This window comes from Poecilia latipinna, unplaced genomic scaffold (assembly GCF_001443285.1).
Source record: "Poecilia latipinna isolate Pla-1442-1.1 unplaced genomic scaffold, P_latipinna-1.0 Scaffold68, whole genome shotgun sequence".
Taxonomy (NCBI): Eukaryota; Metazoa; Chordata; class Actinopteri; order Cyprinodontiformes; family Poeciliidae; genus Poecilia; species Poecilia latipinna.
Genome location: NW_015112684.1, coordinates 58,870 through 76,332, shown reverse-complemented (window position 1 = coordinate 76,332; position 17,463 = coordinate 58,870). Strand labels below are relative to the sequence as shown.

Below are 17,463 nucleotides of genomic sequence, written 5' to 3'. Positions count from 1 at the left end.
GAGTCTGACAGGAGAACCACTAATGGGGCACTAAACACATTTATCCTTTGAGAAAAACAAACAAAAAAAATGTATATTTGAGGTTCAACCAACACTTGACATGCAGCCTGAGTTGCAATGGACTGTTTAGATAAAAGTCGTGTTAAAATGGCTTAGTCAAAGTCCAGAGCAATATTAGATGTAAAGAAAATTGCTGTCATCTGATCCAATCTGACGGCTTTTGCCGTCAGACATATTTTTCGGTCTGTATACGTGTAAAGTTGATGGACTTGAATACGTAGATGCGCCACACATTTTAAGAGTTTTATCTTTAAAGCACTATGAAAATCTTGAACCATTTTCCATCTACTCATGTTCTACTTTGTGTTGCTTCATCACATAAATTCCCAATGTAGTACATTAAAGTTTGTGGTTGCAATGAGAAAATATGGGTAAATTCAAAGAGAAGGAATACTTAAGACAACAGATGAAAACAGTCCCATTTGTGAAAAAGAACCTTTTATTTAGTAACCACTCATTGGAATGCTGGACAATAAAATCTACTTTTCGTACAGAACAGTGCAAAAAAATCGGCTCCGCAGTCACACACACACGCAGGGCAGTCAAATAGTAAATACAATCATTTAAGGACGGCTAGTTTTAACAAGCTGACCAATCCGAGCACAGTGTGTGACTGATGTGATTAGAAACACAGAAGGCCACTGGCAGATTGGACGTGACTCGCGCTCCCCCGGTTTGTAAACACACACAACCCTGCAGAAACACACAGCATACAAAATGCATCGTTTTCTGTTATTTTGACCATAATGAGGACCATATATAAAAAGAATGGAGAAAAGAGTTCAGTGTTTGCATTGTCGTCTTCATCAGCAGCAGCACGTAAACACGCAGAGCGACAGTAACATCGATGATAGCAGCAGGAGGACAAGACGCTTCAGGACCACTCCATGTTGACCCAGCTATGGATTGGCACGCGAGTGTCCCCCGCCTGGCTCCGACAGGCGGAGACATGCTCACCGACCGCCTGAGGAGCATCAGGCTACTGGCTGTTTCTTTTTCCAAACATGGACAAGATGCCAACAGAGAGAAAACGGGTGATAAGGCAGAAAGGATGAGCTGAGCTTCTCAAAGAAGACCCGACAGATTCAGAAGACGTAGATCTTGTCCCTCTGAACAGTGTCGAGGTCGTCGTCCATGGTCAGGAGGACCTACGAGGGCAAGACAAGAGGGATTCCAACTCCAACATGTGTCGAGTGCTGCACTGGCTTCAAACCATCACTATTTTGTCCTGATTAGAAACAAGAAACAAAACCATACCAGGAAGGATCCAAACATAGCGATGGAGGACAGGAAATGCCAAATGTCGTGGTCGTCAAAGAACGACAGCAGGATGCAGTCCCTGTTGTGCTCGCGAGACTCTGCCGGAGTTTTCTGCAGCGGGAAAGAAAGCGACTAGGATTGGTGAATCGATTATGGAAATAAACGTCAACTAAATGAGCAGCTGATTAATCGTTAACTGGTGAATACAAACTCAAAAAAGGCTATTTGCTGAAAAAACAACATATTTGAAGCAGAAGTTAATCCAAAACTGTACAAAATAATTTACATTGTGGATTTAATATTTAAAAAAAAAAAAAAAACCCCTTTGTCTGTAAATATGTTTACAGAATTAAAGTCGTATAGTTTAAATTTCATGTATTTCAAGTTCTGTTGAGAAAAACCTATCAGTGTTGGATATAAATTATTAATCGGCTTATCTATAGTCAACAGTTCAGCTCTGCACTATACCGATGCCGAGTTGAGCCGCATCACTACGATGTTAGAAGCATTTTTTCTTTGCTACAAATAATCAAGCGTACAACAGGATTTTAGCCAATAAAATGTTAATTTTGCTATTTTAAAAAGGAAATAAATTGTTTATTTGTATTCCTAATATTGTATAAAAAGCCTAAGTGGTTTAACATATAATCTGCAGTGCTAATTTTTTTTTTTTTATCTGATTAAATGTGAAAATATTTGACAGAATAATCGATTTCTAAAATAATCAATAGTCGCAGCCCTAAAAGCAATTAGACATTTGTAGCCCTTCTAGAGTACGTTTTATTCAATCATACATAAATAATCTGATCGGTGTGTTGCTGACCTGCCAGGTGCTGAGGCCCTGGAAAAAGAAGTAGAGTGCAAAGCCCCAGACCACCGCTGTGAAGAGAATACACACCACCGGCAGACACTTGATTCTCTCACCACTCCGGAGCTGAAGCGACAACAAAAGGGACAATAATCAAATATAATCTTGACATCTGATGCTGGCTGCGTTAATCCACACACACGCACACACACCTTCATGATGATGTAGAAGGCAAAGTAGAGCAGCAGGTTGCAGATGGCGATGGCCAGCAGGTATGAGGCGAAGTCATTGGGTCGCTCTATGAGGCCGTAGGCAGCGCTGCGGAGAGCAAACAGCCAATCCGGATGAAGCTCCAGATTACAGCGCTTGATCAAAGTCAGACACGGTGTGTTTACTTACAGAGACCAGTTGACTATATTACCCATCACAAGTAGCACCATACGGTCCTGGAAGGCAAAGAGAGAGGGGGGAAGGTGCCAACATTTACCAACTGGTCAGTCCAGAGGTCATTAATAAATCTAACTATCTTTAATTGTTAATGTGATTTTTTTTTTTTTTTTGCTGCAAAGTCTTTAGATCTCAACTCACAATGTACATGGGTCCACTGCACTGTCTGATGCAATCTGTGTAGATCACATAGACAATCCGGCGCATGATACCAGCATCTAGTGGACAAAATTACAAACAGGTAAGAGAATGAAATAAAAAAAAAAAAAAGAAGTTTTACTGTATTTAGTTGAGGAAAAATAATAATAATACTGGGTGACAATTTTCAATGTTTAGTTTGCTGGAAAAAAAAAAAACAAAAAAAAAAAACAGCTGTGTAATATGCAATGCAAACACATTAGAACTAATCAAATGACCTTTGATTACGTACTTCAAGTGTCAGAATGAAACCTTTGCCCGACCTCAACGTAATCCTACATGTGGCTCACAAAGTGTGGCACAGGGACTTTGACACGTTGGATTACAAACTTCACTGAGATCACTGATCAGAGGCATTCAAGGGGGCAAAGGTAACTTTGGAGGAGCTGCAGAGAGCCACGGCTCAGGTTAAAAAAAAAAAAAAATCTGCCAGCAACTGTTAATTGTTCACTCCTTGAATCTGTTTTTTTTTTTTTTCTTATTTTTTTAATGGAAGAGTGTAAAACAGAAAGCAAATGCTGGGAGAAAGCTAGAAGTCCCACATTACACGGGAAACACGAATAAAGATGCTGAAGTCAGATGAGAGCAAAACTGGCAAGAGAAAACGTAAAATAGAGGTTCACCTTCAACAACTTCAATCACGTAAAATCTTAATGAAATGCTCTGAAGTTTATGATGGAGTGATAAAATGTGAAGTTATAGGAATAGATATTATCATTAAAAGCAGCAGTGTCAAACAAGCCTTTACTCAAAATATTAAATCTGCTTTTTACCTGAAGGTATTTAATGTTTGAACATGTTAAATAAAAATAAAAGGAAACCCTAAAACTGGTTATGATCAATTTAAACAGACTAAATTTCACTGATCTTGAATCAAGTGCGTTTGGTTTCTTGCTGTGATCCTACCAAGTCGCCATCGGCCCATGTAGTAGAGCTGTGTGCTAAGGAGCAGAGTGGCCAGAATGTGGATCACGGAAAAAACGATCCAGAACACCGTGTTTCCTCTCCCAAACACCTGCAAAGAAACAAAACAACAAATGCAATTCTACAACAACCCACAATAATCATTAAACAGCGCTGCACACAATTAACAAGAGCTTCGCCGCAGCTTGCATGAGGGGTGTGTGTGTGTGTGTGTGTGTGTGTGTGTGTGTGTTTGTGAGCGCACCACTCCCCGCACAGAGAAAAAGATGACCGCAGCCAGGCAGGCGTAGGCGGTGTAGGCACTGGCGTTGATGTCGGGGTGTCTCTTCTGGTAGAGCTTCAGCATGCACAGCCCGGCGATCATGTACATGAAGGACGTGTCTGGAAAATATTGACACCGTTTTTTTTTGTTTGTTTTTTTTAACCAATTAAAATACTGGACATGGCTTAAAATGCAACTGATTGTTCAAATGTTTTCTTAAAGTAAACCTGCAGACTTAATCTTCCTACTAAACTGTGACTAAACCACAAATCAACCAGTTTTTGCCGATAAGCTGAATAAATCCATCTCACTCAGACACACACGGCAAGTCAGGAGTTGGAACTGGTAATATTTCTTTATCAGACTTATTGTCAACTTTCAATAATTTACAATCACTGTGTGTGGCGGGATCTAGAGAAAACAAACATGAAATAGCAACAATAAATCCTCATGTCTCACCAAACTGGAAGTTAGTGTAGTTGGGACAGACATGATAGCACGCACTGAGCAAGCCCTCCATCATCAGAGCAGTTCCCATGGCATAATACACACCGAAGTGCTTCGGGATGCCGCACTCCTGCAGAAGAAACAGAAAACGTGTTGAAACGACTATTTCAGCTCAGATATTTTATTAACATGTCACCTGTTGTGCTACAATATTAAACAGAACCTCAGGATGGAAGAAGTAGAGCTTAGAGCGTCAACAAACAGTTCCCTGCATCAAGAATCAGTTTGGTGGCAGGCGCCTCACCAGAGCGTTGAGGTCGTTGCGAAGCAACGCTCGACTGTGTGTGACGTCTCTCTTGAAGACAATGAGGAGGAAGAGGAGTCCCAGCATCACGTATCCAAGGTTACTGAGGATGTTGTTGAACGCACTGCACACACAAGGTTTAACACAGCCAGCTGAGCGTGTGTATTACTGCTGCAGCAGTGGCAGCATGAATAAACACACACCTCAGAGCTCCCAAAGGGTGAGCACACAGGAAGTTGTAGTAGCAGATGTCCTGGTTTCCTGTCACATTTACAACCTGAGGCCAAACATGAAATCACCATGAGAATGTTTCGAAGGCCGTTTGAGCAGCCATGTTTGTTTATCACCACCGCACCGTCTGATATGTGATGACCAGCTGGATGACCGGCAGCGCGTAGAACACCGCGATAGTGGCAATATTCCTGAGGAGAGAATAATTATTAGAACGTGATGCTAATTATCAGTCTACATTTTGATCTATGAAATGTTAACAAAGTAGCCATGGTGACCAAAGTGTCATGGATGAAACTGTTAAATAATTGATCTATACAAGGAGCTCTTTTTACCCTCGTCCAATTACATCAACCAGGGCTGAAACTATTAATCATTTCAATTGTGATTAATCAATTACTGAAATAATCAACCAATTTAGTAACTGATTATTGGTTAACTGGGGTATAAAGGCTCAAAAGGCCATTTGCTGAAATAATACAGAGTAATAATTAAGCCGAAACTGTCCCTATCAGAAAAATCTAGTAGTCACAGAAAGTCATTACTAAAATAATTGCTAGTTGCACCTGTAATATCAACATGTGCCAGATCCTCTCTAAGGGTCCTTGCCATGTGAAAATGTCCTGAGGATGTCCACAGTGTAAGAAACTTTTGTTTCTTAACAGTCGTGACTGATTCAAGGACTTGATGCACTACCAGCGATCTGAGCGGTGAACTCACCAGAAGTAGATTTGGTATTTCTTGCTGAGGATCCTTTTGTCTTTGCGAGCCAGGTCAGACACACACAGGTACTTCTGTGATAAGGAGAATGAATCAGAAGTCATCAGGAGGGAAAAGAGGCAACACAGAAAGATAAACTCAGCCAGATTTGATGGTGAACATCAGTGAACACCAGATTCAAGTCTTACAAAGTTTCAACTGAATTCAGATCTGGGCCATGAACATGCTTTAATCTAACTAACTGACTCCATCTTTCTGTTCTCTAACAAACTAGTGAAAATGAATTACACTCCTGCTGATTATTTTTACTTTGGTTAAATTTTAAAAGGTAAATTCATGCACTGGATTTACTTAAGAGTATTAGAGTAAAGAGGGATTGTAATGAAAGAAATAAAGCCATGTGTTGTTTTTCCTTCCACACTACTTTCTGTTGATCTACAGCATGTTTGTGTTGATGATGTGTACCTTGGTGCGGACAATGTTTTTATCCGAGTCGATATCCTCCAGCGTGTCGTAGTCGTCCTCCTCCACAGAACTTAAAGACTCCTGCCTGCTTCGTGCGACGCTGTCCAATGATCGCTCTGAACAGAAGAGTGATTAAGAGATAGCTTAGCCATCTGGATCTGGACTGTGAGCAATTTGGTGATTGGATCCGTAAAGGTATCGGGAAACTGATGCACAAGTGCTGAAATGTATCACACATTTTTCAAAAAAGGATTTACGTTGGTACATTGAATCACTTCTCATTTAATTTGCATTGCATGGCAAAATATCTGGAGATAAAATATAAAATCTGGTGTGTGATTAGCATAGTGCTGATTAGTTTGGAGCAAATCTGGGGAGTGATTTGGGGAAACTGTGCGGCAGGGTGTCACCAATGCGGATGGCTAAGTGGTGAAGGTGATTGAGGAACGGTCGGCGTTTGAAAGGCTCCTGTCCTGATGAACAAACACAGAACAGCAGTGAGGAACCCGAGGTGCTCAGGGAAGCCGGCCGCTCGCCGCACCACGGCGAGATGCTTCAAGGTGAGAATGATGAGGCGAAAAATAACAGATGTGTCTGCTGGAGCTCATACCCAAATAGCCATAGTTGTTGTCCGTTGATGTGGCGCAGTCAGTGATGGCCTCGGAGCTCAGGGTGCTGCCGTTGTCAGCTGGCAGAAGAAAACGTGTTGATTAAACAGCCTCCACAAAAGCTAAGAGATTAGTAACAGATATCAGCCTCCAACTCACCAAAGGAGCCATATTCATACGGAGAGGCTGGAGTTTTGCCTGTGACAAAGATAAGCACATTTTAAAAGCCAGAAGAGACTATTTTAAAACAAATCTCACACATTAAACACACTGGCACTGCTATAGTTGTTAGTTTCTCCATATCCCTCACTGCTAACACATGGCACATGAGCTGTTAGTCCAAAACACACAAGACACAACAGATGTGCAAACACTGTGTGTGACAGATGGCACAAAGAAGGTACAGTTTATGCTGCATTGACAATGAACTGCAGGAATTGTGGGCTTTCTCATGCAAATCATGAGAAACAGAAACACACCGAGAGGCAATTTTGAACTCCAGACACGCATAAGCGTGAATCCTTTATCTCAACTGTAGTCTCCATAAATCTGCAGCATTGTCATAATTTTAATAGCTCCTGATAATGTGCATTAGCCATCGGTCAAACCTGTAAAGCACCGAGGAGAGCTTGCATCCTTATCTGTTTGAGGTCATAAAATGAAACTCTTAGAACCGTGCTGCAGTCGTGCTAATGCACAGTTCACAGAGCTCAGCAGCCAATCATGCGCTTCCTTTCAACAGAGGATGCTTAACCTCCGTCGAGGTTAGGTGTGCAAGCTAATGCATGCAGAGCGACTTCAGACAAGCCAAACAAGTGTGAGAAAGAGCAGGAAGTGCACAATAAGAGTGACTGTGTCGTTATACCGTCGCCGTTCTTCCCAAGAAGGGAGGCTGAACAGCACAGGGAGAGAAGGTCAAAGACACAATGAGTAACAATAACATTCAGTGCTATATTTAAAAGATACATTTAGAAATTGGTTAAGATATTTCAGATAACTATCTATTTATAAGATAAATTAAAAAAAAAAAAAAAAGATCAGCTAGCTGCTTGGCTACCTGTCTCAGCAGGCGACGTGTCAGGGGGGTTCGGAAACATTTCTCTCCTTTTCATTCTGAAGAAAAACAAAAATCATTAAAATTGTGTTCAACATAGTTTCCTTCATTGTGTGCAGATTCAGTCATCGAGAAGTGATGACTGGAGACTTTCAGGTAATAATTCATGTCTTTGATCAGGTTTATGTCACTACAACAGCTAATTGCTATATTTAGATATAACTCATGACACTTGTGGAAAAAAACTGTAAACTCTTCCTGGTTATCTAGGGAAATAGAGGAGTTAGATTATTACAGCTAAGAAAACAGACACCAACATCTAGAAAGACACAAGTAGTTGTCAGACATCACCCAGTGTCTTCTGATTTTCTTATTAAAGTCAACTATGTGAATGTTGATAAAGTCTTTCAGGCAGCCTTCATTACTGCAGTTCAGAGAGTACATGCTGAGGAAGCCGAGTAATTATGATTTAGTCAGTACCTTTATGTGTATTTTTAGGCCACTTTCATTTGTGAGTTACAATAAGGCACTCAAATGTTATTAAGTAGCAATAATTAATCAACTATGAATTACTTCTTCGTAGGATTGAGCCAAAAATATATTTCAAACTTGAGCCCAACTTTTTAAAATGCGATTTAGATCTCTATGAACTCATCAAGCAGTTGATTAACAGATGCTTCAGGAGCTGAAACGAGTGAAAAATGTTACCGTTTGTTTTCCACGCAGGCAACCAGCAGAGTCAACACGTAGAACGACAGGAAGATCCCCAGACAGAACAGCATCCCGATCACATACTTCTCAGCTGTGAGGGAAAACACACATACTCAATCTAAAGCCAACGAGACATTTCACTTCCTTGTCACGCTTCTAACTATTATTTAGCAAAGCTCAGTATTTTGTCTAGCAAAGATAAAAGACGAAGATCTTGAATGTAGTTTAAATAACGTATCTTAACATGTTGCCGTTCCATTAGCGATTGTGTGCAACAAAATCTATAAACAGGTGTGTAAAAGTGACCGTTGCTTTATTAGCATATGTGGCTTACAGTTAATGGCAGGTGAGACCACCACGTCCAGGTCCTTGGTGCGGTTACCAGCATCAATTAGTTCATCGGGCTGCAAGGGGTAGAAACGCAGCGGGCCGCCGCATGCCTCGTCCTCCGTTTTCACCACTACTACTACATAGAAACTGTTGCTAGGAAAATCCTTTCTCTGAATTAAAAAAAAAAAAAAAGCGACACACAGAGATATTATGTGATCTTTGTCACAATGGTTGGTGAAAAATGATGTTGAATTTAGTGTAATGTTAAAAAGCAAATACCTGCACAGTGATGGCACCTTTTTTTGTCATAGTCTGATACATCCCAATAAAGGCCACATTGTTGTCCAGGTCATAGACTGGACACTATAAGGAGAGGAATGAGAAAATCAAATGCTTCCTGCATTCAAATGTTACATTAAAAAGACAATTACATTGAAACGGGGAAAAAAACATTGAGAAAGACGTTTTTCACTGTTTTGATAACATAAAATTAATGTTAAAAGTGAAACAAAATTATGCAGGCGCCTCTATGGTGACCTCTAGTGGTCTAGAAATGCTACCACTGTCAAAAACACAAATGGAAAACATTAGAGGGCGGCGTCTGCTGTGAAAAGGAAAACATAGAAAGGAGGTAGAGAAAATACACAGAACGCATGGCAGCCCCCAACTATATACCTGGATGTCCTGGACAGACATGACAGAGCAGGGGAAGTTCACGTCTGAGTTGACTTTGACGATGACAGTATCCACCCCGTCAGGAAAGACATATTTAAAAAACTGGGAGAAAAGAAGGAGACATAAACCAGAATTAGAGAGCAGATGAATGGAGTCACTCTGTGGTTATCTGATGTAAGAGCTGTAGCCTGATCCATGCTGGTAAGATTACATTTTATAATGTGCCTCAGTGAATAGTAGGCCATCATACAAAAACGTTTTAACATGACTTTGAAAAAGAGAATAAGTGTTCTTATCCAATTGCACTACATGTCTGGTTGAAGATGCAGCTTAATTATGTCTTACACCTGAAATTTCCAGGTTTCGGAATAGACATGCTTTTCAGGTTCCACTAAAGATTGGATTTAAAGATGGGGAAAGTCACAGAAGACTGGTGAAGATTCACATGTGTACCTACGTTAGAGAACGTCAGGATTCACCTGAGAGCAAATTGCCATTGATTTAGAAAAATAAAAGTCTAATGAAAATGAATATAAATATATTTTAAATATTATGACATGTTTCAGGATTTTGCACGTTATGACCTGTATAACGTAAGCTTAAATGTTGTGGAGGTTGAGACTATTCAACAAGACAAGCAATTAAAAATGTGTAAAGTAGCAGAAAATTGTAAATAATCACTTGCATGAGCGTGCAAAAGCTTCTGTAACTTGTTCAAAGAAATTAGAAACTGATTTTTCTCAGTGTCTAATTTGTGAAGATGGAACAAGTACTTTTGAGATTTTCAATTCTAACCTGAGAAATGTACCAAAAACAACAGGCAAAAACTAATAATCCATATAGAGCAGAAACAACTGGACCTGCATGTGCTGCCTTACACATCTATCACACAGTTAAAGATGAACACTAATGGGAAAGACCTGAAAGCACCATCCACCAATACAGTATGACTTATTATGTTCGTCACTACAACAAAGAAACAAAGCAGCAGCAGCACTTTGCAACACCAGTAAAATTAATTAAACTGTTCCATTAACTTTTACTTTTTGCATGACAGGAGACAAACAAAATGTTTCCTTTTAGAACCACACTCCTGCCCAAATAAACCATGAATTGATAATAATTGAAAAAGGACAGTTTAATTTGTTGCTTGGAGTACATTTTTAACAGTTAACTTTAGCGACATGAGGGAGCGGTGTCGTGGTGACGTGTGGTTTATGTGACCATCGTTTCAGAAGAGAAGAGTAAGGAGATATAGATTTAATTTACATTAAATCTACATTTGCTTAGATAGCAGAATCACTACACTGAAGCTGCTCAGTGTTTTAGTCTTCTTAATGTATTTTTTACTTTTTATGGTAGAGATTACCATTCCTCCTTGACCATAAATTAAACTCTTTTGAAGTGGGTTTTTTTTTGTGTGTGTGTGCCAAAAACTAGAAATCTTTGGCACACAAGGACAGAAACTTACATTGCAAAATGTAACTTCCTGTCTTTTGTTTTTATTTTTCTTACATTCACTCCACACATGCTGATACTTTATCTGTTGAGGACATTGCTATGACTACAGTAAATATAATTTTGGAGAGCGAGAGTCATTATTCCGAACGCAACGCTGGGTTACCTGAGGTTGGGAAGGTGATGCTGTGAAGCTGAATTTCCTGTCTGTCCTGTAATCGAGTTAAATATAGCATGTCAGGCATACCAGGAGCTGTTTGTTGACACTGAGACATAGAGCTAAGATCTAAGTCGCATAGCTTACTGCAGGGTGAAACTTTCCACGCGGCTCACTCGCAACTGGAAGTTTGTCTCCTGGCTCGACAGGGTGGACACGTCCACAAAGAAGTACTGGGTCTCGGATGCGGCTCGAGTTGGAGGCTGGCACAAGGTTCTGCCCACGTGTTTGTACGGGTACTTCCTCTGATAGCTGAAGGGCAAGACGCACAGGAACACGTGCTGATAAACACAGAGGATAACACGGCTTCTATTTACCTCAAAGATCAGCTTTGAGGTAAATATAAATGTATTTTATTTTACAAACTGATAAGACATTTTAAGTGAGAAGTAAAGGATATTTTCCAATAGTGGATCATTAAGTTTTATAGTATGTAGATAAATAATTGATAACCAAAACCACCTTTGTTGCAAATTCCCATACAACACACAAACCACGTCGTACAATGACAGACAGGAAAATATTCTAAAGTTTCTCATTTCCAGTAACACAGGTTCCTCATATCTGACTTGGTGGCTTCCAAGTGGAGGAACTGAAAGTTCAAAGTTTGTTAATGAGCTGTTGGAACATTGTCTGTCCACGAGGGCGCAACAGCAAAAGGGCGACAAGGTAATTCTGATGTTGCACAACCAAAAGGCACAAGACAAAGATCAAATAAGGAAACTGCTGAGGGAGGCAGAAAAGGTCCTGAACTCCAAACACATCACAAAGTCCCCCCATTACTTGAAACTACATGAGGGCACACTAATCTCTAGCAGGAGAAACCAACTGTTTTCCTTTTACAAAATACAGTCCTTTGCAGAGGTTTTCATGTCTTATCTTGCCTTTTGTCATGTCACAAACACAAGCTTAACATTATTGTTTCAGGATTATGGCTAATAGACCACAGTGCTGCACATTTGTGAAGTTAAAAGAAGGTTTTAAAAGATTTCTATTATTAAAAATCCAAAATATTTGACATGGTTACACTGAAATTCTTAAAATAAAAAAACAGTGTATCCAAATGCCTTCAAAAATCACCTTACTTGTAAAGAGAGTAGAGAAATTTAGGAAACAAAATGCAACATGAAGACCAACAAACAGCAGACAGATCAAGGGTGACTTCGTGAAGACTTTTGAAAAAAAAAAAAAACACTTATGAGAAGCACAGGTCGCGTTTACAGTGTTTTATCATATGACCTGAAGTCATAATTACAGAGAGGATTTCTGTAAATGAAGTGGATGTCCTTAAAGAGTGCACTGTCTTCAAATTATTTTTTGTTTTGGTGAAAAAAAGTAAATGTGGGTACCATGATCTTAAAGTTAATAAACTTAGAAAAGTGAGAATTACTCACAGGCCCCTGAGAATGAGGGGGACTTGAAAAGACATCACAGCTTGCTTTTGCCGAATAACAAACAGAATAGGACTCTCCAGATGCTGCTGCATCACGTCTACAGTCACGCGCACCCCCTCTGTCTGAAAGTCAAACAAAAGTAACAAGGAAAGGATTAAATCACCAAATCATTACCTGGACACCATATTCTAAGATGCAGAGAAGGAAACTCACCTTATTTCTGGAGATGGTGTGATTGAACGCATAGATGGTCTGGTTGTAGCTTTTAACCGTGTCATTATAGGTCACATCAAACTCTGCATCCTTTTGCGTCACAGATTTAGTCTCTCCAAGCGCCCCAGCACCGCACACTAACTGGGTCACACAGAACCAGAACAAAGCTGCCAGCCCTGGCCGTATCCAGCGAGGCGCAGGAAAACAGCTGCTTTTAAGACGACATTTCCAGTAGCTCCTTAACACCATTTTGTCCGACACCGTCTTCCTCAACCGAAAACCGACCACTAAGCTTATTGCAGCCTGTATGGCAAAGCAAATAAATAACCCCAACCCATTAAGGAGCAGTTAAACCGAGATGTCCTGATGAACTGGGCCACTTCCACACTGACAAAGAGCTGAAGCACCAGCTGCTGCAAGCTACTTGACCAACTAAACACACAGCGAAATGTTCAAGCGACAGACTTGTTCTCACTGACAACAACTTCTGAGCTAGCAGCTATACAACCAGAAACACAAAACTCAAGTCGACGACGCAACAATGACCCCCCGTTTCTCTATCTGGGGAGCTGTGCTAACAGCTCGCAAGTTAGGACGCCAGGATAGAATCACCGCGGATACTAAGTCGGTTAGAAAAGAGAGTCAGAATACAGAACCGCGCATTACAGCTAACTAATTCTGCCCTCCTTCTTAACTCGTATTCACGTCTACGTTAAAAGACGCCAGCACCAGACCGGTCAGCACCAGGTGAAAATATTTGTCGTCTAAAAGCCGTGCACACTACGAAAAATCCGTTCCATCAGCGAACCCCCCTCCTCCACGCTCTAACAGTAAACAAAACGCCACGCGACGTAATGACGTCACTGCGGAACAACTTCACGATTGGAAATTGACAAGCCAACAATTTAATTTCATTTAAATCAACTTAATTTAATTGAAGAATGAACTTGCTTAAGCTTATTCAAATGGAATTAAACAAAGCTGAACAACAAGGCACATAAAGTAATGAATCAAAATAAAGTTTAGCTTAATGTAAGCCAACAACAAAAATCCATCAGTCATATTAAATAAACTTCAAAAATTAATTTGATCTAAATTACAGGGTACAAAAGTATGAGTAAAAATATATTTAATTAATATGACTTCTATTAATTTACATTTAAAATAAAAAAAACTAAAATACAGAAAACTAATATAAATTCAAATTAAATAAAGTTGAATAAGTGCACAACTATATATATATATATATATATATATATATATATATATATATATATATATATATATATATATATATATATATACTTCAAAAATTGTTTAAAAGTTTGTTGATGGTTTGAAATTGTATTTCATGTTTGTATCTTATCTTCAATTAAATATTATCAATTAAAATTCTAGATCAAAGAATTTCATTAAACTACGAAATATGCATTGGGGTATTCTATGATAGAAGGTCTTAATCGAATGACAAAACTGACTTAAGAAATCTGTCTGCTCCAGTTCTTTGCTTTATGCATGTGATATTCCTCTTTGTAACAAGATTGAATGGAAAAGTGTTTATGACTGCTAGCTGCTGTTATGAAACAATACTCATTAGCAGTTATATGGAAATGTTCTTGTTTAGGTTTGGTTAATAGCAAATGGCTGCTTTGTGCAGTCAAAATTGTTGCAAGAACTCATATCTACCAATAGATGGCGGTGTCTACAACTTGGTTAGGGAGTCATGAACTACAACAAGAACTGCAACAAGAAATTAATTCTTATAAATGTTATTTGTACATATAATATATGTATATAAATGTTGTCTTTTTATTTATTTTAATTTCTTTTACATGGATCAAATACTTGATTTCGTGGTATCAGAATTCTATCTATCTATCTATCTATCTATCTATCTATCTATCTATCTATCTATCTATCTATCTATCTATCTACTAAATGCCAAAACATTTAACAAAGCACCATTGAAAAGATCCCCTCCCATCCCTCCCCTCGAATGTCAAGGCCGTTTCTTTGCACACTAGTCACGTTTGCCTCCAAAGCGAAGGTTTTGAAGATAGTCCGTATATTCGTGGTTCCATAAGTATCAATGAAACTGTATTTGTTCCGTTTTATCTGATTTATCTGTGTTTAAATGCATGTATTACTGATTTGTCCCACAATAGTCGTGCTGAACTGACCGCCTTAGTCTGTGAATACTTCCTTGTTTAAATATTTCTTTTGTCTCAGTGGAGTTTAATATTTTCATTAGCTGGATTGATTAATTTAGTCTTTGTGGTGTTAACATGGCGTATACCTTTAAAGCTTCAGGAAGCCCTCTGATCGCACATAGCGCAGCACTTTTGTAAGGAATCACTGAATCATGGGAACCAAAGTGATAATGCGCACTTCTCTGTCTCCACGGCAACCAAAATACGTTTTCGTGGATGAAGTCATTTGTTACGCCGATCGTTGCCATGGCTACAACCTAGAGAGGGCGCTGCGGAGGAGCCCTTCACGTAAAATGACGCAGGGCGGGGGCGTGCCCGCGATGCGCGCTGCGCAGGGCTGCTTGTTGTTCCCGCAGAGAGGCGAGAAGATGGCGGCCGTGTCTAGCGGAGGTGCTGCTGGGTCCGCTGCGGCTGCAATTACGCACCCTGCCCGACCGACCCACGCAGGAATGGTCTCCCAGAACCGGGCCCCGCCGTCCTCTGGGATCAACCCCAATGGTCGTACCACCACGGCCACCGGGTGCATCACTAATCCCGGGCACACTTCGGCCACCAGGCCCCCTCCAGCCCGAGTGGGCCACTACGAAATCGAGCGGACCATCGGCAAGGGAAATTTCGCGGTTGTTAAACTAGCCACACACATCATCACTAAAGCAAAGGTAAGACGAGTCCCTTATCTACGCTATAGAAAAACAATTAGAAGTTGTCAGTGATTTATTTAAAGCTTTTTAAACATGAACTCGGAATGACGCTGGGGCCTCCATACTCCGGAGACTGAACAACCAGTGTGTTCGCTCTGGTGCCACCGCAGCTCGGAGTACTGGGGGTCCGTTCGACCCGGGCATCACCTTCAGCTGATGGATATGTAGACACTCCTGGCCTAATATATTATCTCCAGGACGTTAATGCTTTGTTTGTATTATCAACTTAAGAACTCAAAAGGCCTGTGTTTTAAGAGAACAGACAGAAGGGTATTGACGAAGGAGGATAAAGAATAGAGAGATATTTTGATGTTACTAGCTTTAGCTCAAATGCTTAATTAGCTATTTCGAAATATTTTGGATGTTAACTAAACCTAACTATGACAAGAAGGAAGGCAGATAAAAAAGTACTACTGCAGAGCTATAGACTAACAATTCTATTAAGTTAGTGTTGCCCAAATATGGATACCAAATCCCTGTAAGCTTTGTCGGGAAATTCAGAAAACTAAACTCCTATACCTATAGCTGAGTCAATTGCCGTAGAGTTGTGCTGCAGATTTCTTCACTCGGTATGATTACTTGTTTTCATCCGGTGTTTCACGTCTGGAAAGTTTCTTACGCCTTTTTTCATCGAAACGCAACCGGTTTGACAGAGCTACTCTTCATCTCTGTGTATCAAGTTTTGTGGTATTTAGATTTCTCTGTTAATAACTGCATGGCGTTTCCAGTGACCCCCGGACCCCCCACCCCACTCGGACAAGAAAACACCGACAGTGACAAAAAAAAAAAAAAAAAAGTGGTTTTCAAAAGAAAGCGCATACATGGATGCTTCTGCGAATATGTGGGCGCTACTTAGCATACTTCTTACACTGGATGATTGCCACATTGACAGAATCGTACTACTGTAAACAAATGAAAGCCATGAGAGGAAAAAAAACAAAACAAAAAACAGTCACTCCTCTGGAAGATCCCATTGAGCTTCAGATCAGCCACCCCTTTTTTTAAGTGAACTGTTTTTATTTTGTGGTTCAAGGAATGTATTGATTTGAAACCAGTAATTGTTGTTTCAGAAGAGGTACAGAAGGTTCACATACTCTGAAGCTTTGTTTGCCCAATTGATTATGTTGTGACCGGTTTGAGTTGCAGAATCATTTAAATTTGACACAATAAAACAGAAGCACCAGTACAGTAATCTTATAATAGCCACCTTAGTGAAGTTCAGAAGATTTTAGCAAGACGTTTGGGAAAACTTAAAAATAAACCATGCATTTTTAGATTATGTGTTAAAGATCCACAATTAATGTAGAGTTTAAAAATCTGATGAAGTGGAAGGTAACATGCTTTATTTGCGTAAGTGAGGATAATCTTATAAATCCTTTATTTATTTATATTTATTTTATTTAAAACTACTACCTCTATCAAAGATCTGGCTGCTCATGTTTTCTAGGTGTTTGAATAAAAAAAAAGTCTGAATCACACAAAGCACAATAGCGTAAGCCACAAGATGGCCGTGTGAACAGGTTCTTTCCGCTTCTTGAACAAGATCATTAAATCTTAGAATGCAGGTGCAACGAATATTGGGACTACAAACCTACAGCCCTGTCCCCTTTAGTGTTTATTTTTGATAACATGCCCCGATCAAATTATCTCAAGGTCCTGGTGGTGACTTACTGGCCAAAACCTGATTTTGGCCAGTAAGTGATGCGTGGTCATGCAGTGCTTTTGAAAGTTTAAACTGGAACCTCAGATTCTATTCTGTATTGTGC

At 39.8% G+C, this 17,463-nt stretch overlaps 2 protein-coding genes across 6 annotated transcripts in view; one reads left to right on the top strand and one right to left on the bottom strand.

The window, feature by feature from the left end:
- Positions 1-481: 481 nt before the first annotated feature.
- sidt2 (SID1 transmembrane family, member 2) lies at positions 482-13,625 on the bottom strand. Of its 3 annotated transcripts, XM_015060816.1 has the most exons (27): positions 12,787-13,624; positions 12,574-12,695; positions 11,267-11,431; positions 11,129-11,174; positions 9,505-9,606; positions 9,109-9,192; positions 8,834-8,999; positions 8,497-8,590; positions 7,792-7,847; positions 7,600-7,626; positions 6,894-6,932; positions 6,737-6,814; positions 6,537-6,599; positions 6,127-6,242; positions 5,662-5,735; positions 5,066-5,132; positions 4,914-4,987; positions 4,711-4,834; positions 4,419-4,536; positions 3,942-4,078; positions 3,680-3,788; positions 2,717-2,793; positions 2,528-2,574; positions 2,341-2,446; positions 2,144-2,254; positions 1,318-1,431; positions 482-1,208 (listed from the first exon to the last, which is right to left on the bottom strand). In XM_015060816.1, the coding sequence occupies exons 1-27, from the start codon at positions 13,033-13,035 to the stop codon at positions 1,146-1,148; spliced, it is 2,628 nt and encodes an 875-aa protein (XP_014916302.1). In that variant the 5' UTR covers positions 13,036-13,624; the 3' UTR covers positions 482-1,145. The 3 variants fall into 3 exon arrangements, with proteins under 3 accessions (XP_014916302.1, XP_014916310.1, XP_014916317.1); XM_015060824.1 differs by lacking the exon at positions 7,600-7,626 and having other exon boundaries at positions 12,787-13,625; XM_015060831.1 differs by lacking the exon at positions 6,537-6,599.
- A 1,668-nt stretch (positions 13,626-15,293) lies between these two features.
- The window catches only part of sik3 (SIK family kinase 3), a 49,717-nt gene continuing 47,547 nt past the window's right edge, over positions 15,294-17,463 (top strand). For 2 of the 3 annotated variants that reach the window (XM_015060755.1, XM_015060747.1), the window contains exon 1: positions 15,294-15,655. In XM_015060755.1, coding sequence (XP_014916241.1) covers positions 15,317-15,655 — 339 coding nt within the window. In that variant the 5' untranslated portion in view covers positions 15,294-15,316. The remainder of the gene's footprint in view (positions 15,656-17,463) is intronic. The other variant, XM_015060763.1, reaches the window with a different exon arrangement.